Here is a 14,971-nt window from a genome sequence, read left to right on the forward strand (position 1 = left end):
GTATCTTTCAATTTACAGTCTCTGAGATCTGCTGATTCGTGCAGAGTATGGGTCAGATTTTAAATCGGAGCCTTTGAATCCTTAATTAGTTGGTTATGATTATTGAAACAGATTGATTGATTGATATCTGTTTAATTGGTGATAAAGATAAATATGTTTGATGTTTATTCTCTTGTTATTATTATTTGAGATTTTGTGTATGAAGAAACACTAAGTGACCCCGGCAGATTACGGATAATCTTAGGGTCAAGTAGATGTTTCCCACGAGGGTTAGGTCCGGCAAAGATGGTTATTCTTCTGATGACCTGCAAAACAGACACCGTGAGCTCGTCACTGAGAAGGGGGTACCTCCTTGTGACCACCCTCCGGCGTGAGAATCAGACTAGATTGCTCTGAATATAAATGTATATTAAGAGAAATAGCTAGAGCAGATAAGATATGTGATGGTATATGATAGTATATGATACCGTTCCAAGGTGTTGGAGTATTTATAGCTGAAGGTAGGTTTCCAAGCAGGTACAGCCAGCTGTATAATATTCCTTTTCTACCAACTGTGGGCTACGCACGTGCCATGCTGGTGGTTGGTGGGTAGGCAGCGGCTGATAGTGACATGGCCGGCTTTGTACTATTCCTTTTCCACCAACTGCAGGCTATGTACGTGCCACGACAAGGGTTGGTGAGTAGGCAGCGGCTGATAGTGACATTTTGTACTAGAGCGTGCTCCTCGTCGTACTGTTGTCAGTGAGCTGTCACCCTGTGATTGGTTCATGGGCTGCTTTGGTCAGATCTTGTTTATTTTGTCCATACCTTGGCAGGTATAGTACAAAAGATCCTCCAGAAGCGTACGGACTGGCTCATTTGGGCGGGAGTATTCCCGCCTTGCTCATTTGCTTCTTCAGGTGACATTACTGAATTATTGAGAGTTAGTGCCTTGTGCGTGTAGCCTTGCTATTAGTGCGGGTACCCTTCCCTGATAGCTTGTATCCGCAGCTGCGGGAACAGGCGGGGTACTTCACCATTGGGAGGCTTTTCCTGCGGGAACAGCTGGCGTACTGCGCGTAAGGTCTTCATCTCTCTGAGCATGGTGGGTCCTGCGGAACCAGTTGGTCTTTGCGCAGACGTCCCTCTTCAAGGTGAGTCTTGCGGGTCCAACTGGGCTCTGCTGGGACCTACCTCTTCAGTGTATGTATAGGTTTTAGTGGTTAATGTATGTTAATATGTATATGCGTGTGTCTCTCTCCTTTCCCCCAATCAGTGTCACATGCAGACAAATTGCATCTTGAGAACTTCAAACGTTGAGTGAAATTTAAGTTACTATTTGCACAAAAATTGATCCAATTGATGTTCAACACTCTGTTTATTATTTACTTCTTGCTGTTTAGATTATTAATAATTTTAATTAATAGATTATATAGGTTTGTCTCTATGTTTGACCTTTGATGGTCAAAATATACACCATCAAAGAATTCAATCAGATGAAACTTAATCCCTAGTTGTATTAATTAATTTAATTAAAGTATCTTTTTTATATGTTTTTTGTCTATGAATTTACATAATCTTGAATGCTTATTTTCGGAAAATTTGTTATTTTTTGTTTTTCAAAAGTTTTATTGAAATTTGGTTGATTTAATGGCTGCAGTTTGGTATGAGAACATATAGAAGCAGTACATGTCTATGAGGGAATCCAAAGAATGGAAGAATATATTGCGGAAAAGACAAAGCCATTGTGATTGGGTAAGCTCATACAGTTATACTGTCAATCTGCTTGCATTAGTGCAGATTAATAAATGGATTCTAAGCATGCAGAGGTATTATGTATGCTTGCAGGGAGGTTGCAGATACACGATGAAACCGTTGTTGGGATTCGTTTGTACAATAATGTTATTCATTGTATATAGAACAACCAATTATCAGTATTTGCAGACAGAGGTATGACTTTTATTTAATGCATTTAAATACAATGAATTGGGTATTCATGCATTTTGCATGAATATGGTGTATGGTCTGTTTGCAGATTAGTTTGATAAATTAAGATGCTTTTTAATCGTTTAATTCTGTATTCACCATGAGTTTACTAATAATAATCTTTTTCTTTTTTGTGTCATCAGCTGGACTCTAAATTATATCGGTTCTACACATCAAAGGTGCAGCTTCAACATCTCCAGAATATGTTGGCTTAGTTTAATTATTATCCTTTTTCTTGGTTAATCATCTTTTGAGGGTTCATATTATTGCATGCTGATAATGACTTTTTTGATGCTGTTTTCTAGGAACCTGTGTCGGTTTCCACAACCTTAAAGGGTTTACCGCGTGGTATTATTGAAGCTAAATCTGACTTGGAATTAAAACCGTTATGGTCAACAAGTAGTTCGAAGTTAGAGGTTAGGCTCAATCCTTCCTGCTCTTGGTTTGTATTATACATATATATATTTGTGTAACCGTTTTGTTATGATTGTAGGCTAATATTTCCACCCCGCATAACTTATTGGCAATGCCAGTGGGACTGAAACAGAAGCGAAATGTTAATACGATTGTTCAAAAGGTGCAATGATTAATTCTTTTTCATAACTTGTTTTATATTTCTTTTTCTGTCAATAATAGCGGCCTAACATTAGCAATTTCAGTTTCTTCAAGAAAATTTTACAATTATTTTGTTCCATTACGATGGAAAATTGGACGGCTGGCAAGATCTTGAGTGGAGCAACAAAGCCATACATGTTGTAGCTCAGAACCAAACAAAGTGGTATCAATTCACAACCGTTTTATAAGTACCTATTTTTTATTTCCATTGTTCATTAGAGTTTAACTTCATTTCAGGTGGTATGCAAAACGGTTTCTGCATCCAGCTGCTGTATCTATTTATGATTATATATTTCTATGGGACGAAGACCTGGGAGTGCAGCATTTCAATCCTAAAAGGTAGAGTTCGATAGTATATACATCTAAGTAATTGGTTTTTATTTAATTGATATATTGTTATGGCATGATATGTGCAGATACTTGGATATTGTTAAAACCGAAGGGTTGGAAATATCACAGCCCGCTTTAGATCCAAATTCAACCGGTATACATCATAGGATCACCGTACGAAAAAGGACAAACAAGTTTCATAGGTGAACAATTTGGTTCCTTTATGTCATCAAGGTTATCATGTTTTTGATTGCTAACGCGTAATGCCTTTTTGATTTTTTTTAACAAACAGAAGAGTGTATGATAGCAGAGGCAGTGTAAAATGTTCAGATGCCAGTGACGGCCCCCCATGTGCCGGGTAAGTTTCGATACATACAACAGCAATGAAGTATGTTATAGTATTTTACTATACATGTTATTTGTTATTATTTGGAATGCAGATTTGTGGAAGGAATGGCTCCAGTTTTCTCTAGGGCTGCATGGAATTGTGCCTGGCATCTTATTCAGGTAAATAATATTGATTATGTAATTATTTATTATATTTATTTACATTTATTATTACATCATATCTGTTGTATGGCTTGTAAGCGTTACCCTATTCATTATGTTAAATTACCAGAATGACCTCGTTCACGGATGGGGAATGGATATAAAACTCGGGTATTGTGCACAGGTTAGTTTAAACTTTTAATTAGTTTGAAATCGATAATAATATGTGAAAAGAATGATGATAAATTATAAAATGTTGCATTGTTAGGGAGACCGGACCAAGAAGGTGGGAATTGTGGACAGCGAATACGTTGTTCATCAAGGAATCCAATCATTAGGTGGACCCTCTGCTAAAAAGGTTTCCCTCTAAACACGATACCTAAATGAGCCCGATCAAAATGGGTACAGGTTTAAACGAGATAGCAAACACTTTTTTGTCAGTTTCTAAAAGTAATTTTGAATATAAACGATTTACGAGGTTGTATGCATTAAAATTGACTTTTGACAACTTTCAACCTGTTTGGCCCATTCCCCTTTTGTCAAGGTAAACGGGTCGAATCAGTCACCAACACATAGGCAGAAATTTTTATCTTATCCGACAAGAACTTACATTATGACTTTTTTTTTCAGACCCGGAACAATTTAGATTTGACGAAGGTATATATTTTTTTTCTTTATTAATTCCATAGCGGTTTCATGTCAATAATCCTTTTGTTTTTTTCTTCTTTCAGAAACATACGGTTGATATGCGAGCTGAGGTAACACAACCTGATATTCTTGTACATAAATGCAGACTTTTCTCAGCTTTTATAATTGTTTATTGATTGCTTGTGTTGACTGACGCAGATCCGGAGGCAATCAACAATGGAGCTCAAAATGTTTAAACAACGATGGGAAAAAGCAGTTAAGGAGGATACAAACTGGGTCGACCCGTTCTTGAGAAGTAGACGAAGACGCAGGACGAGACCGGCTGCAAGTCTTGATACGTGAGTTTTTGATCGTGCAAATTCAAATTTATTTTGGTTATAGATTAGATAGAATATAGTGACCGATTATAAAGTTGTTTTGTACTCTAGTTTTTTGTCTAGAGGCCCATTTGACCTCATGTTTATATTTAATTTGTTTGAATTTTTGTAATTTTGGCTTTGCTTGGCTGAATAGTAGGTCTAGCGTTGTTAAGTCATTGCGACTTCACATTTTAGTCGCACCTGGTTTTTAAGGTCGCATTAGTAAGCTCAAAAAAGCAACATTTATAGTCACAAATATGACGTGCTAAATCGATTGCGTACAATGCATAAAAATACTATTTTGGGAACAAAACAAAGAGATTCGGTTGTTTCGGTTTACAGTTGGTCGTCAGTTCTAGAAATTTATGTGAAAGGGCCTGGTCAAAGATAGGTTGATAGAAAACAGTCCGGTTTGAAGGATGTATTAGTCTCCAAGGGACATGGTGTGGTGTAAGGTGTCTCATGGCTCCTGGTTTCTGGTTTCAAATCCTGCAAAGTGCATGTATTGGTGGTTAATAGGATTATATCAGGCATAACTCATAAGGTTAGTTGCTATTAAAAATAAATAAATAAAGGATGTATTAAATGATGATAAAACAATTTCCGTTTTAAGATCAATTCATTTTGTGCCCATGTATTAGCATATATAGTTATCCTATACTTGTAATCTTGATGTACTTTCCAAATAGTATATAACTATGGAAATTGAAGCAAATAAATTCAGTAGAATATCTACAAAATTCATAATTATTAATTATTAGCACCGACTCACCGAGAGTAAAAAGGTAACGATTGTCACTAATGGAAGATGCAACAAAATTTACCTTATATTTATTTATTTTTTGAACGGCCCGAACCTACCTAAAGGCTTGGAACTGAAGAGCTGAAGAGACATTTACACAAGATTTACAAAGAAGAGAAACTGAGCCAAGTAGATGAGAAGGAAATAATGCTTTTTTTTTCCGACTATAATCAGTATCTTGCTGAATCGTATATTGTACCTTGTGACTTTTAATGAAAGTTAGTTTTGCCAGAAAAGAAAAAAAGAAAATGGTTTTTAGTGTTATTAGGTATGCTCCGGCTATCCCAATGAAAAGTCGATGAAGTAGCTATATTTTCTCGAATGGTTTACATATTTATAGTCATATACATTGAGAATAACTAAAGTTATAATAATCATGAGATAGGCGAATCTATAGTCAAGTATTCAATTTTTCTTGTGTGCATGATTTTATTCAATCCATGCAGCAAAAATTTAATGTAATATATATACACAAAGGATCACTCAGTGTGTAACATTTTGTTGAAATATCAACAAGACATGCATACATTTGGTAAAATCTAGTACATCTGCGATAAGAGGTTTGTTTTGTTCATGTTTTATTAGTGTATATTTTATTTTGGGCAACGCATGTGGTAAAATTTAATTCGTGTTCATGTTTTATTCGCGTGTATGGGTATTTGTTTGGAATTCAATGTTTTAATTTCAATTACATCTCTTAGCTTTGATATTGACCAACAAAATGTCACTTGAAATATTATGTCATATACATTTTCATAAAACACTTGGTTAAATCATCTTAAGTCATATAATGCAAAGTGTTACAAGGCATCCAGCAAATCGATAAAGAAAATTACATGGATATGTTCTAAATCAAGAGAAGTTCAATATTAACATAACACAACTCTAAAATATTTACAAGTAACAACATAACACAACTTTAACAAATATTTACAAGGTAAATTGATTTTTTTTAACTCAAAGTAAATCCTATAAAATCACATAAGTATTTATTTATTTACAAACTAGAAAATTAATCAAAATAGTTTAAAAAATGTTTTTAAAATTCCCAAAATATTGGAAAGGATTTAGTGGCTTGCTACTTTGGCACATAAAAAGTGAAAGCATACTAATTACTTTTGTTAATGGAACATTTTCATTTAACTATATGGTGAAGTGATAAGGTCAAACCATAGCTTTTTTAACTCGCTAACATGAAGAAAAACCCTAGAAACAAAGCAACAAAGTGGACAGGACTTCTCCTAACGTGCAAAACACAAAAAAAAAATATGGTGATGGAGTCTGGGCGTCCATGGTCACTTGGAATGACCATGGAACCGACCGCCGGACAAGCAACCAACCTCCTTGTTTGTTGAGTTTTGGTTTATAAAAGCAAATCTTGAGCAAGAATGATCTTCATCCTTTTTCTCTAACTAATACACATACATATCTAAAGCTTGACTCTCTTGATTCCACCATCCTTTAAACACAATTGAAAAAGAAATCAAAGATTAAAGAGCAAAAAGAATGAGCTTTCACTCGTTCTTGTAATAGGTTCTAGCACTTGTTTGTGAGTTGTACATAAATGTGGGTGACTTTGTGAGATGAACACTATAGTGCCATTTTATCCTTGAGAATTTAATCACTATCTTAGGACCACTATCAAGTAATTATTAAGCAACTTGATAACGTTATAAAGGTGGCCCTCAAAAACTAGTTATCACAACTTGCTAAAAAAATAGTTACTTTTTGGTGATTGTCCCACAAGAAAAACAATGACAGAAGCAAACAATTACTAAAAAGAAGCAATAAGTTGAAGATAATAGGCAAGCAAATCAACTTAAAACAAAGTTTATTCTCCATTATATTAAACTAAAACTTGTCTTAAACCCCAACATGGGTAACAGGCCAAATCTTACAAAAACATCAAAAACAAAGTTTATTCTCCATTATTAAACTAAATCAACTTAAAACTAATCACTAATATCTTCCCACCAAGATAAAATCATCATCATCAAGAACCTCAACATCTTTATCCCCTATGAAATGCTCGCGCCCGATCTCTTTAACCAAGTTAACAAACTCGACCCTCTTCGCCAACGGAAGTGGTACATATGGTAACCGAAACACGGGCCTCACAACCCCGAGCTGAGCCAGGGCCGTGTTCAACCCGATCGGGTTGGGCTCACAAAACAACCATTTTATCAAAGGCTGAAGCTTTGCGTTAAGAGCCGAATTCTTACCTTCGAACATGAGTTCCCGCATCAACCCGGGAATCAAATTGCTAGCAACCGATATCACTCCCGTAGCCCCGTGGTCCCACCTTGAATCGTGACACTCGTCGTCGTTTCCACTCCACACGGTTATGTTGTTTTTGGTGTGGTGTTCGGTTCTCTCGTGGCCTACGCATTCTTTGACACCTGCTAAGTTAGTGGTGTTATCGGCCAGTGATTGGATGAGACTGGGTGGGATATCTTGGCCCGTTCGGGATGGCACGTTGTAGATGATTGTGGGGCCCATTGGGAGAACACATTTAAAGTGAGAGACCATGCCGTCTAGAGATGTTTTCCCGTAGTACGGGTTGATGTGAAGTGCCGCGTGCATTCCAACGGCGAAGCCTTGTTCGGTTGCGTGGATTGCTTCTCGGGTTGAGTTGCTTCCCGTGTTTCCTATGACCTGAGATGTTAAAATAAATAGATCAGCTAACGGGTCGAAACTCAAAAAAGGTTCAAGCAAAAACGGGTTGTTTTGTTAATGCAAGCCAAAACAGGCCAGGTTAGGTAGACATGAAAGTACTTTCTTAGATAAATAAATATAACTTTTGTTATAATTATGAATTTCTTATTAAAAACAATTTAAAATGTTGTCAAAAATAGCCTTCGAGCAACTTTCAAACTTTCACTGGACCTGTAAACGAACCGCCCACTCAGTGAACCGTTCTCATTACACGTGTCATGTTTGTTCATTTACGTCCGTTAATGTTCGTTCAATTACATTCATTTATATACGTTAGTTTACGTTTGTTTGAGCTTGTTCGTTTGTAAATCCATATAATTTTTTGGACCCATTACAATTTAGTCTAGTTCTTTTAGTATTGATGCCCAACAGATTTATGTTCACGCTTACTTTTAATTGGTGTTCGATCAGTTATGTTCTTTCATCTATATTAAGCAATCTTCGTGGACTGTTCGTTTATATTATTGACAAAGAAACATAAAAGAACACCAACACATTCATTTTCTTAAGAATAAACATGTACAAGAAACTCTTGCTCGTTTAATTTTTCAGGTTTGATCGTTCATTTAGTGCTAAACGAACGAACACGAACATACCCTGTTCGTGTTTGTTCGGTTAGTTTACAGGCCTAACTTCCACCAAGTCCGGCCCATTCCCCTAAGACTTCTTGATTCGAGCCGCTTAACACAACCAAAATCGACCCGCTTACAATATTTCTCACTTCAAACCGTATAACACAACATGTATCAACCCATGTATAAGGGAACAGGTCAAAATATCCCCAAAGGAGTAAAAAGGATAGAAAAATAAGAAAGTGGTGTATTGACTTTTGACCTTAATTGATGTGCCAAAGCAGTTAATGGTGTGACCAATAAGCATAATGTGTTCATCCCAACTCATTAACTGGCCTTCACCTGTAGTGCCGCCAACAATGACACCATCAACACCGTCTTCAATTTGCATATGCACCAGGGCATCATAAGCCTCTAGATCAAATCTCCCATCAGGTAAGTATGGAGTTTTAATAGCAGTTATTAATCTCAGTGACTTAATCTCATCTGTATAGGTCCTGAAAACATAGCAAAAGAATGTCACATCGCAATCTCAAAATAAAAACAAACTGAAACACTAATTTGAACACAACGATACCTGTTTTTAACTTCAAAACTGCGCATCGGTAGGTGAAAATTGGGGAGCACAGCTGCTTTTGGGGACATCCATCTTGCAGCCCTGTTTAATTATCAAAATTCAACCGAGAAAAAAGTCATCAGTATTTACAGCAGAAGGTTCCGAATGGCAGATTATTAAAGAATAGGGTGCAAACGAGCCAAGCCGTTAGCGAGCTACTCGAGATCGGATTCATAAAAAGCTTGAAGCGAGCCAAACCTTATCAAAACCGAACCTCAAATAAAGCTCGTTTAGTTATCAGGCTCAAGCTCGAGCCTTGTAAGAGAAGATTGTTTAGGCTACTCGAGCCGTATCGTATGTTTCAGTTTTAAGCCTTTTGGACTTCTATGTATTAATTTCACACTGCACAGCCAAGTTTGAGCCGAGCTTTGGCTTGTTTAGTTTTTTAAGGTACTCTACACACGAGCTCGAGCTAAGCCTAGACTCGTGTAAGGTTTTTCTCAAAATGTATGAGAACAATAAAAATGTAGGGGTGTGCATAAAACCGAATAAACCAATCTCAAATAATTTGGATCCAAATTCATTATTTGGACGATCTATTTCTTTTTTGCCCAAAATTTAAAGCTCAATCAGCAAAACTGAAGAAACAGAAACCAAATGCTTTTCGACCCAAACTGAAGCATGCAAGCCATATATAAGAAACAATCCAAGCTCAAGCTTTAGAAAAATAGCACAAAACAAGCTCAAGCTCAAATCTATCAACATAATAATCAAATCCCAACAAAAAACATAGAAAGAAGAGTAAATCCATCATAACATAACATGCACCAAGAAAAGAATGAATAATCTGGTAGTGTTAAAAAGCAATACCGATTGCGAGTGTTGGTCGAATTCGATCGGAAAGCCAAGTCATTTACCGAGCTCTTGAAAGCAGACATTTGCTGATACGCCAGAGACATGTTTCAACAATTTACAAACAGAAGGCCGATTTGTGATATTTGTTCAAATAGAAATGCCGATGATGGTCGTAATAATAATCGTTATAGTAGTGGTCGTAATCGGACTGCCAGGGATGTCGGCGGCGAGGTGGTTGAACATTGCCGTTGGTTTGGTTTGGTTTGCTTATGGATGAGGAGTGAAACTGGAACCCTAGAGAGAGCCTATGCTTATAGCTTTCTCAGTGGGGTTTTCTTTTCCTTTTTGTAAATATTATTATTATTTCCAATTGTGGGATATGTGGATAAACATTGTACGCCACATGTAAATCTTATTATATTATCTTGTGCTAATAATAAACAAAAATAATGATAAAAATGTATCATAATTATATAAAATTCTAATTTTTAATTTCTGTTCTTAATCTATATTATTCACGGGTAATGGATGAAAATGATTTGACCCATAAGTTGCAACATTTTCAATATACTTCAACATATTATACGCATATTAATAACCATTTATAACAATTTAATACCTAAAATATAATTATGATTAATATATACTTCAAGATATTATACACATATTAATAACTATAACCACATTAAATCCTAACTTCTGATCTCTATTCTCCTTAATCCATGCTATCTATAGGTTATGGATGAAAATGGTTTGACCCATGAGTTACAACATTTTCAATATGCTTCAACATATTATACACATATTAATAACCATTTACAACAATTTAATACCTAAAATGTAATTATGCTTAATTATACCTTATTTTATTATAGAGGTCAACATTTTTTTAACAATATAACTCATAAATTCAGTTTAAAATTATGCAAAGCTACACTTCATGCATTTAAATTAAGTTTTAATTATGCTATTTAATTTAAATTTCCATTTAATGTGGTTATTTAATTTTGAAGCATTAATTTATTTTCTAAAAATTATCGTTCAAAAAAAATTTAAACATTAATATCAAGATTAATTATAACTAAAAAATTTGGAGTCCTACAATTTACGGTTTTTGCTTAAAAATTAAAATTCGCATTGTTTGTGTTTTGGAAACCGTCAATTTCGGTTTGTTTTCATTCCATAAACATTTATCGCATAATCAATTTCAACAAAATAAATAAGATCATACATAAAAACTTTTTTTTCGTACCAAATCATTGTGTGTAATTCTAATTTTTTTTGGTTTTATTATTGTTGTGAATCCGTTATTACTACTTCTTCGAACTCATAGCAATATTTAATTTGTTTCTACGTTTTCCAAATGAATGTAAATTTAAGATTCTAGATTTCTCACTATTTATATTATATATTTCATTTCTTTTTTATCTTCAATTTTGCGTTTTTTTTCAAATAATAGGCTTTATTAATTTATTTTTCATTTGACAAATTCCGTACAATACACAAGCTCAAAAACTAATAGAAATAATAATAAAACTTGTAATATGAAAATACCAAAATATACCCAAACAGAGTATATATAGAATATGTACCACAGGAAGAGGTACATGACTAGAAAATGGCAAAACATAAAAATCTAAGATATGGGTACGGCAAAAGAAAATATAAAAAATAAAAATATATTAAATAAAGTTCAAAATAGATATATATTGATGTAAAGTGTAAACTTCAAAAAACACTATATCAATCATAGGTAATTAACGAATTGAGAATTGAGAAGAGATAATGAAGTGATGAGCTCATGAAGGCTGATCGATGATTGATGAATCAATGATGTATGGGCGTATATAAGTCGATCAATGAAAGGGCAGAGCGGCCGATCGTATATATTTACGGATATATAGGAACTTGAAAAGGTTAAAACTTAAAACCCTAAAACAAATTAGAAACGTCCCCTAAACGGTTTGGATCCGTTCCCGCCAACCAGGAAACATTTTGGACACATCCCATTAACCGAAACGTTTAGGAAAAATCCCTGTGGCGTTTCCGTCCCTAAAACATCCTGGGACGAGTACTCCTATCATCACAGTCGTCCCCGTGCTACATAGTATATAGAGAATATTCTATATACAACTCTAAACACTCGTTTGAATAATATGATAAGTATAGAATATAATGTCTCTCTGACTATATAATTTGGTTGTTAATCATTAAGTATATTTTATAACACAAACTTATACTTAAAAATAATTTAAGCAAATAAGCCATTTGTAGAGGTAAGATCCTTCAAGAAGCCCGCGAAAGCGGTAAGAACCTACAACCGCGGAAAGGTCACAACAGACAAGAAAGACATCCGCGAATAATAATCGTTGTAGTAGTGGTCGTAATCGAACTGCGAAGGATGTCGGCGGCGAGGTGGTGTAACATTGCCATTGGTTTGGTTTGCTTATGGATGAGGAGTGAAACTGAAACCCTAGAGAGAGGTTATGGTTATAGCTTTCTCAGTAGGTTTTTTTCTCTCTCTATTTTTTAAATATTATTATTATTATTATTATTATCATTATTATTATTATTTCCAATTGTGGGATTTGTGGATAAACATTGTACGCCACATGTAAATCTTATTATCTTATTTTACTTTACTAATAAACAAAAATAATGATAATAATGTATCATAATCATATAAAATTCTAATTTCTAATCTCTATTCTCCTTAATCTATATTATCCATGGATAATGGATGAAACATTTTCAATATACTTCCACATTTGATAGGCATATTAATAACCATTTACAACAATTTAATACCTAAAAAGTAATTATGCTTAATATATACTTCAAGATATTATACACTTATTAATACCATAACCACATTAAATCTTAACTTCCAATCTCTATTCTCCGTAACCATATTATCTATGGATCATGGATGAAAATGGTTTGACCAATGAGTTACAGCATTTTCAATATACTTCAACATATTATACACATATTAATAACCATTTACAACAATTTAATACCTAAAATGTAATTATGCTTAATATATACCTTATTTTATTATAGAAGTCAACATTTTTTTAACAATAGGAACTTATAAATTCAAATTAAAATTAGGCAAAGCTTCACTTCATGAATTTAAATTCAGTTTTAATTATGCTATGTAAGTTAAATTTTCACTTAATGTGATTATTTAATTTGAAGCATTAATTTATTTTCTAAAAATTATCGTTCAAAAAAATTTTAAACATTAAAATCATGATTAATTATACCGAAAAAAATTTAGAGTTCTACAATTCTCGGTTTTTGCTGAAAAATTAAAAATTCGCATTGTTTGTGTTTTGGAAACCATCAATTTCGGTTTTTTTTCATTCCTTAAACATTTATCACATAATCCATTTCAACAAAATAAATAAGATCATACACAAAAACATTTTTTCGTAGTTATTATCGTATGACATGTACCAACTCATTGTGTGTAATTCTAATTTTTTGGTTTTATTATTGTTGTGAATCCGTTATTACTACTTCTTCGAACTCATAGCAGTATTGAACTCATAGCAATATTTAATTTGTTTCTATGTTTTTCAAATGAATGTAAACTTGACATTCTAGATTTCTCACTGTTTATACTATATATTTCATTTCTTTTTTATCTTCAATTTTGTGTCTTTGTTTCAAATAATAGGCTTTATTAATTTTTTTTTATTTGACAAATTCCGTACAATACACAAGCTCAAAAGCTAGTAGAAATAATAATCAAACTTGTAATATGAAAATACCAAAATATACCCAAACAGAGTATATATAGAATATGTACCACAGGAACGGGGTACATGACTAGAAAACGGCAAAACTTAAAAATCTAAGATATGGGTACGGCAAAAGAAAATATAAAAAAATAAAAATATATTAAATAAAGTTCAAAATAGATATATATTGTTGTAAAGTGTAAACTCTAAAAACACTACATCAATCATAGGTAATTAATGAATTGAGAATTGAGAAGAGATAATGGAGTGATGAGCTCATGAAGGCCGATCGATGATTGATGAATCAATGATGTATGAACGTATATATGTCGATCAATGAAAGGGCAGACCGGCCGATCGTATATATTTACGAATATATAGGAACTTGAAAAGGTTAAAACTTAAAACCCTAAAAATAATTAGAAACGTCCACGAAATGGTTTGTATCCGTTCCCGCCAACCAGGAAACATTTTGGACGCATCCCCATTAACCGGAAACGTTTAGGAAACATCCCTGTGGCACTTTCGTCCCTAAAACATCCACGCGGCGAGTACTCCTATCATCACAACCGTCCCCGTGCTACATAGTATATAGAGAATATTCTATATACAACTCTAAATACACGTTTGAATAATATGACAAGTATAGAATATAATGTCTCTCTTACCATATAATTTGGTTGATAATCATTAAGTATATTTTATAACACAAACTTATACTTAAAAAATAATTTTAGCAAATAAGCCATTTGTAGAGGTAAGATCCTTCAAGAAGCCCGCGAAAGCGGTAAGAACCTACAACCGCAGAAAGGTCACAACAGACAAGACAGACATCCGCGAATAATAATCGTTGTAGTACTTGTCGTAATCGGACTGCGAAGGATGTCGGCGACGAGGTGGTGGAACATTGCTGTTGGTTTGGTTTGCTTATGGATGAGGAGTGAAACTGGAACCCTAGAGTGAGGTTATGGTTATAGCTTTCTTAGTGGGTTTTATTATTATTATTATTATTATTATTATTATTATTATTATTTCAATTGTGGGATTTGTGGATAAACATTTTATGCCACATATATATCTTCTTATCTTATTTTATACTCTGTTAATAAACAAAAATAATGATGATAATATATTATAATCATATTAAATTCTAATTTCTAATCTCTATAATTCTTAATCCACGTTATCATGGATGAAAATGGTTTGGCCCATGAGTTACGGCATTTTCAATATACTTCAACATATTATACGCATATTAATAACCATTTACAACAATTTAATACCTAAAATGTAATTATGCTTAATATATACTTCAA

General features: G+C 33.8%; 2 protein-coding genes across 2 annotated transcripts; one reads left to right on the top strand and one right to left on the bottom strand.

Annotated features, from left to right (window-relative positions):
* The first annotated feature begins 1,630 nt into the window (after window positions 1-1,630).
* LOC143612726 (uncharacterized) lies at window positions 1,631-4,442 on the top strand. Its single transcript, XM_077086638.1, has 13 exons — window positions 1,631-1,734; window positions 1,828-1,929; window positions 2,109-2,144; window positions 2,271-2,381; window positions 2,459-2,542; window positions 2,625-2,743; window positions 2,818-2,919; window positions 2,997-3,113; window positions 3,203-3,268; window positions 3,351-3,417; window positions 3,530-3,583; window positions 3,668-3,757; window positions 4,030-4,442. The coding sequence occupies exons 1-13, from the start codon at window positions 1,669-1,671 to the stop codon at window positions 4,078-4,080; spliced, it is 1,065 nt and encodes a 354-aa protein (XP_076942753.1). The 5' UTR covers window positions 1,631-1,668; the 3' UTR covers window positions 4,081-4,442.
* A 2,658-nt stretch (window positions 4,443-7,100) lies between these two features.
* Window positions 7,101-9,152, bottom strand: LOC143612727 (4-hydroxy-tetrahydrodipicolinate synthase 2, chloroplastic-like). Its single transcript, XM_077086639.1, has 3 exons — window positions 9,073-9,152; window positions 8,758-8,992; window positions 7,101-7,863 (listed from the first exon to the last, which is right to left on the bottom strand). Exons 1-3 carry the CDS (start codon window positions 9,138-9,140, stop codon window positions 7,168-7,170), a joined length of 999 nt encoding a protein of 332 aa, XP_076942754.1. The 5' UTR covers window positions 9,141-9,152; the 3' UTR covers window positions 7,101-7,167.
* Between the last annotated feature and the right edge of the window lie 5,819 nt (window positions 9,153-14,971).

The sequence above is a fragment of the Bidens hawaiensis genome, unplaced genomic scaffold, assembly GCF_021521415.1.
Source record: "Bidens hawaiensis isolate Kalapana, Puna unplaced genomic scaffold, B.hawaiensis_p1.1 tig00035455_1, whole genome shotgun sequence".
Taxonomy (NCBI): Eukaryota; Viridiplantae; Streptophyta; class Magnoliopsida; order Asterales; family Asteraceae; genus Bidens; species Bidens hawaiensis.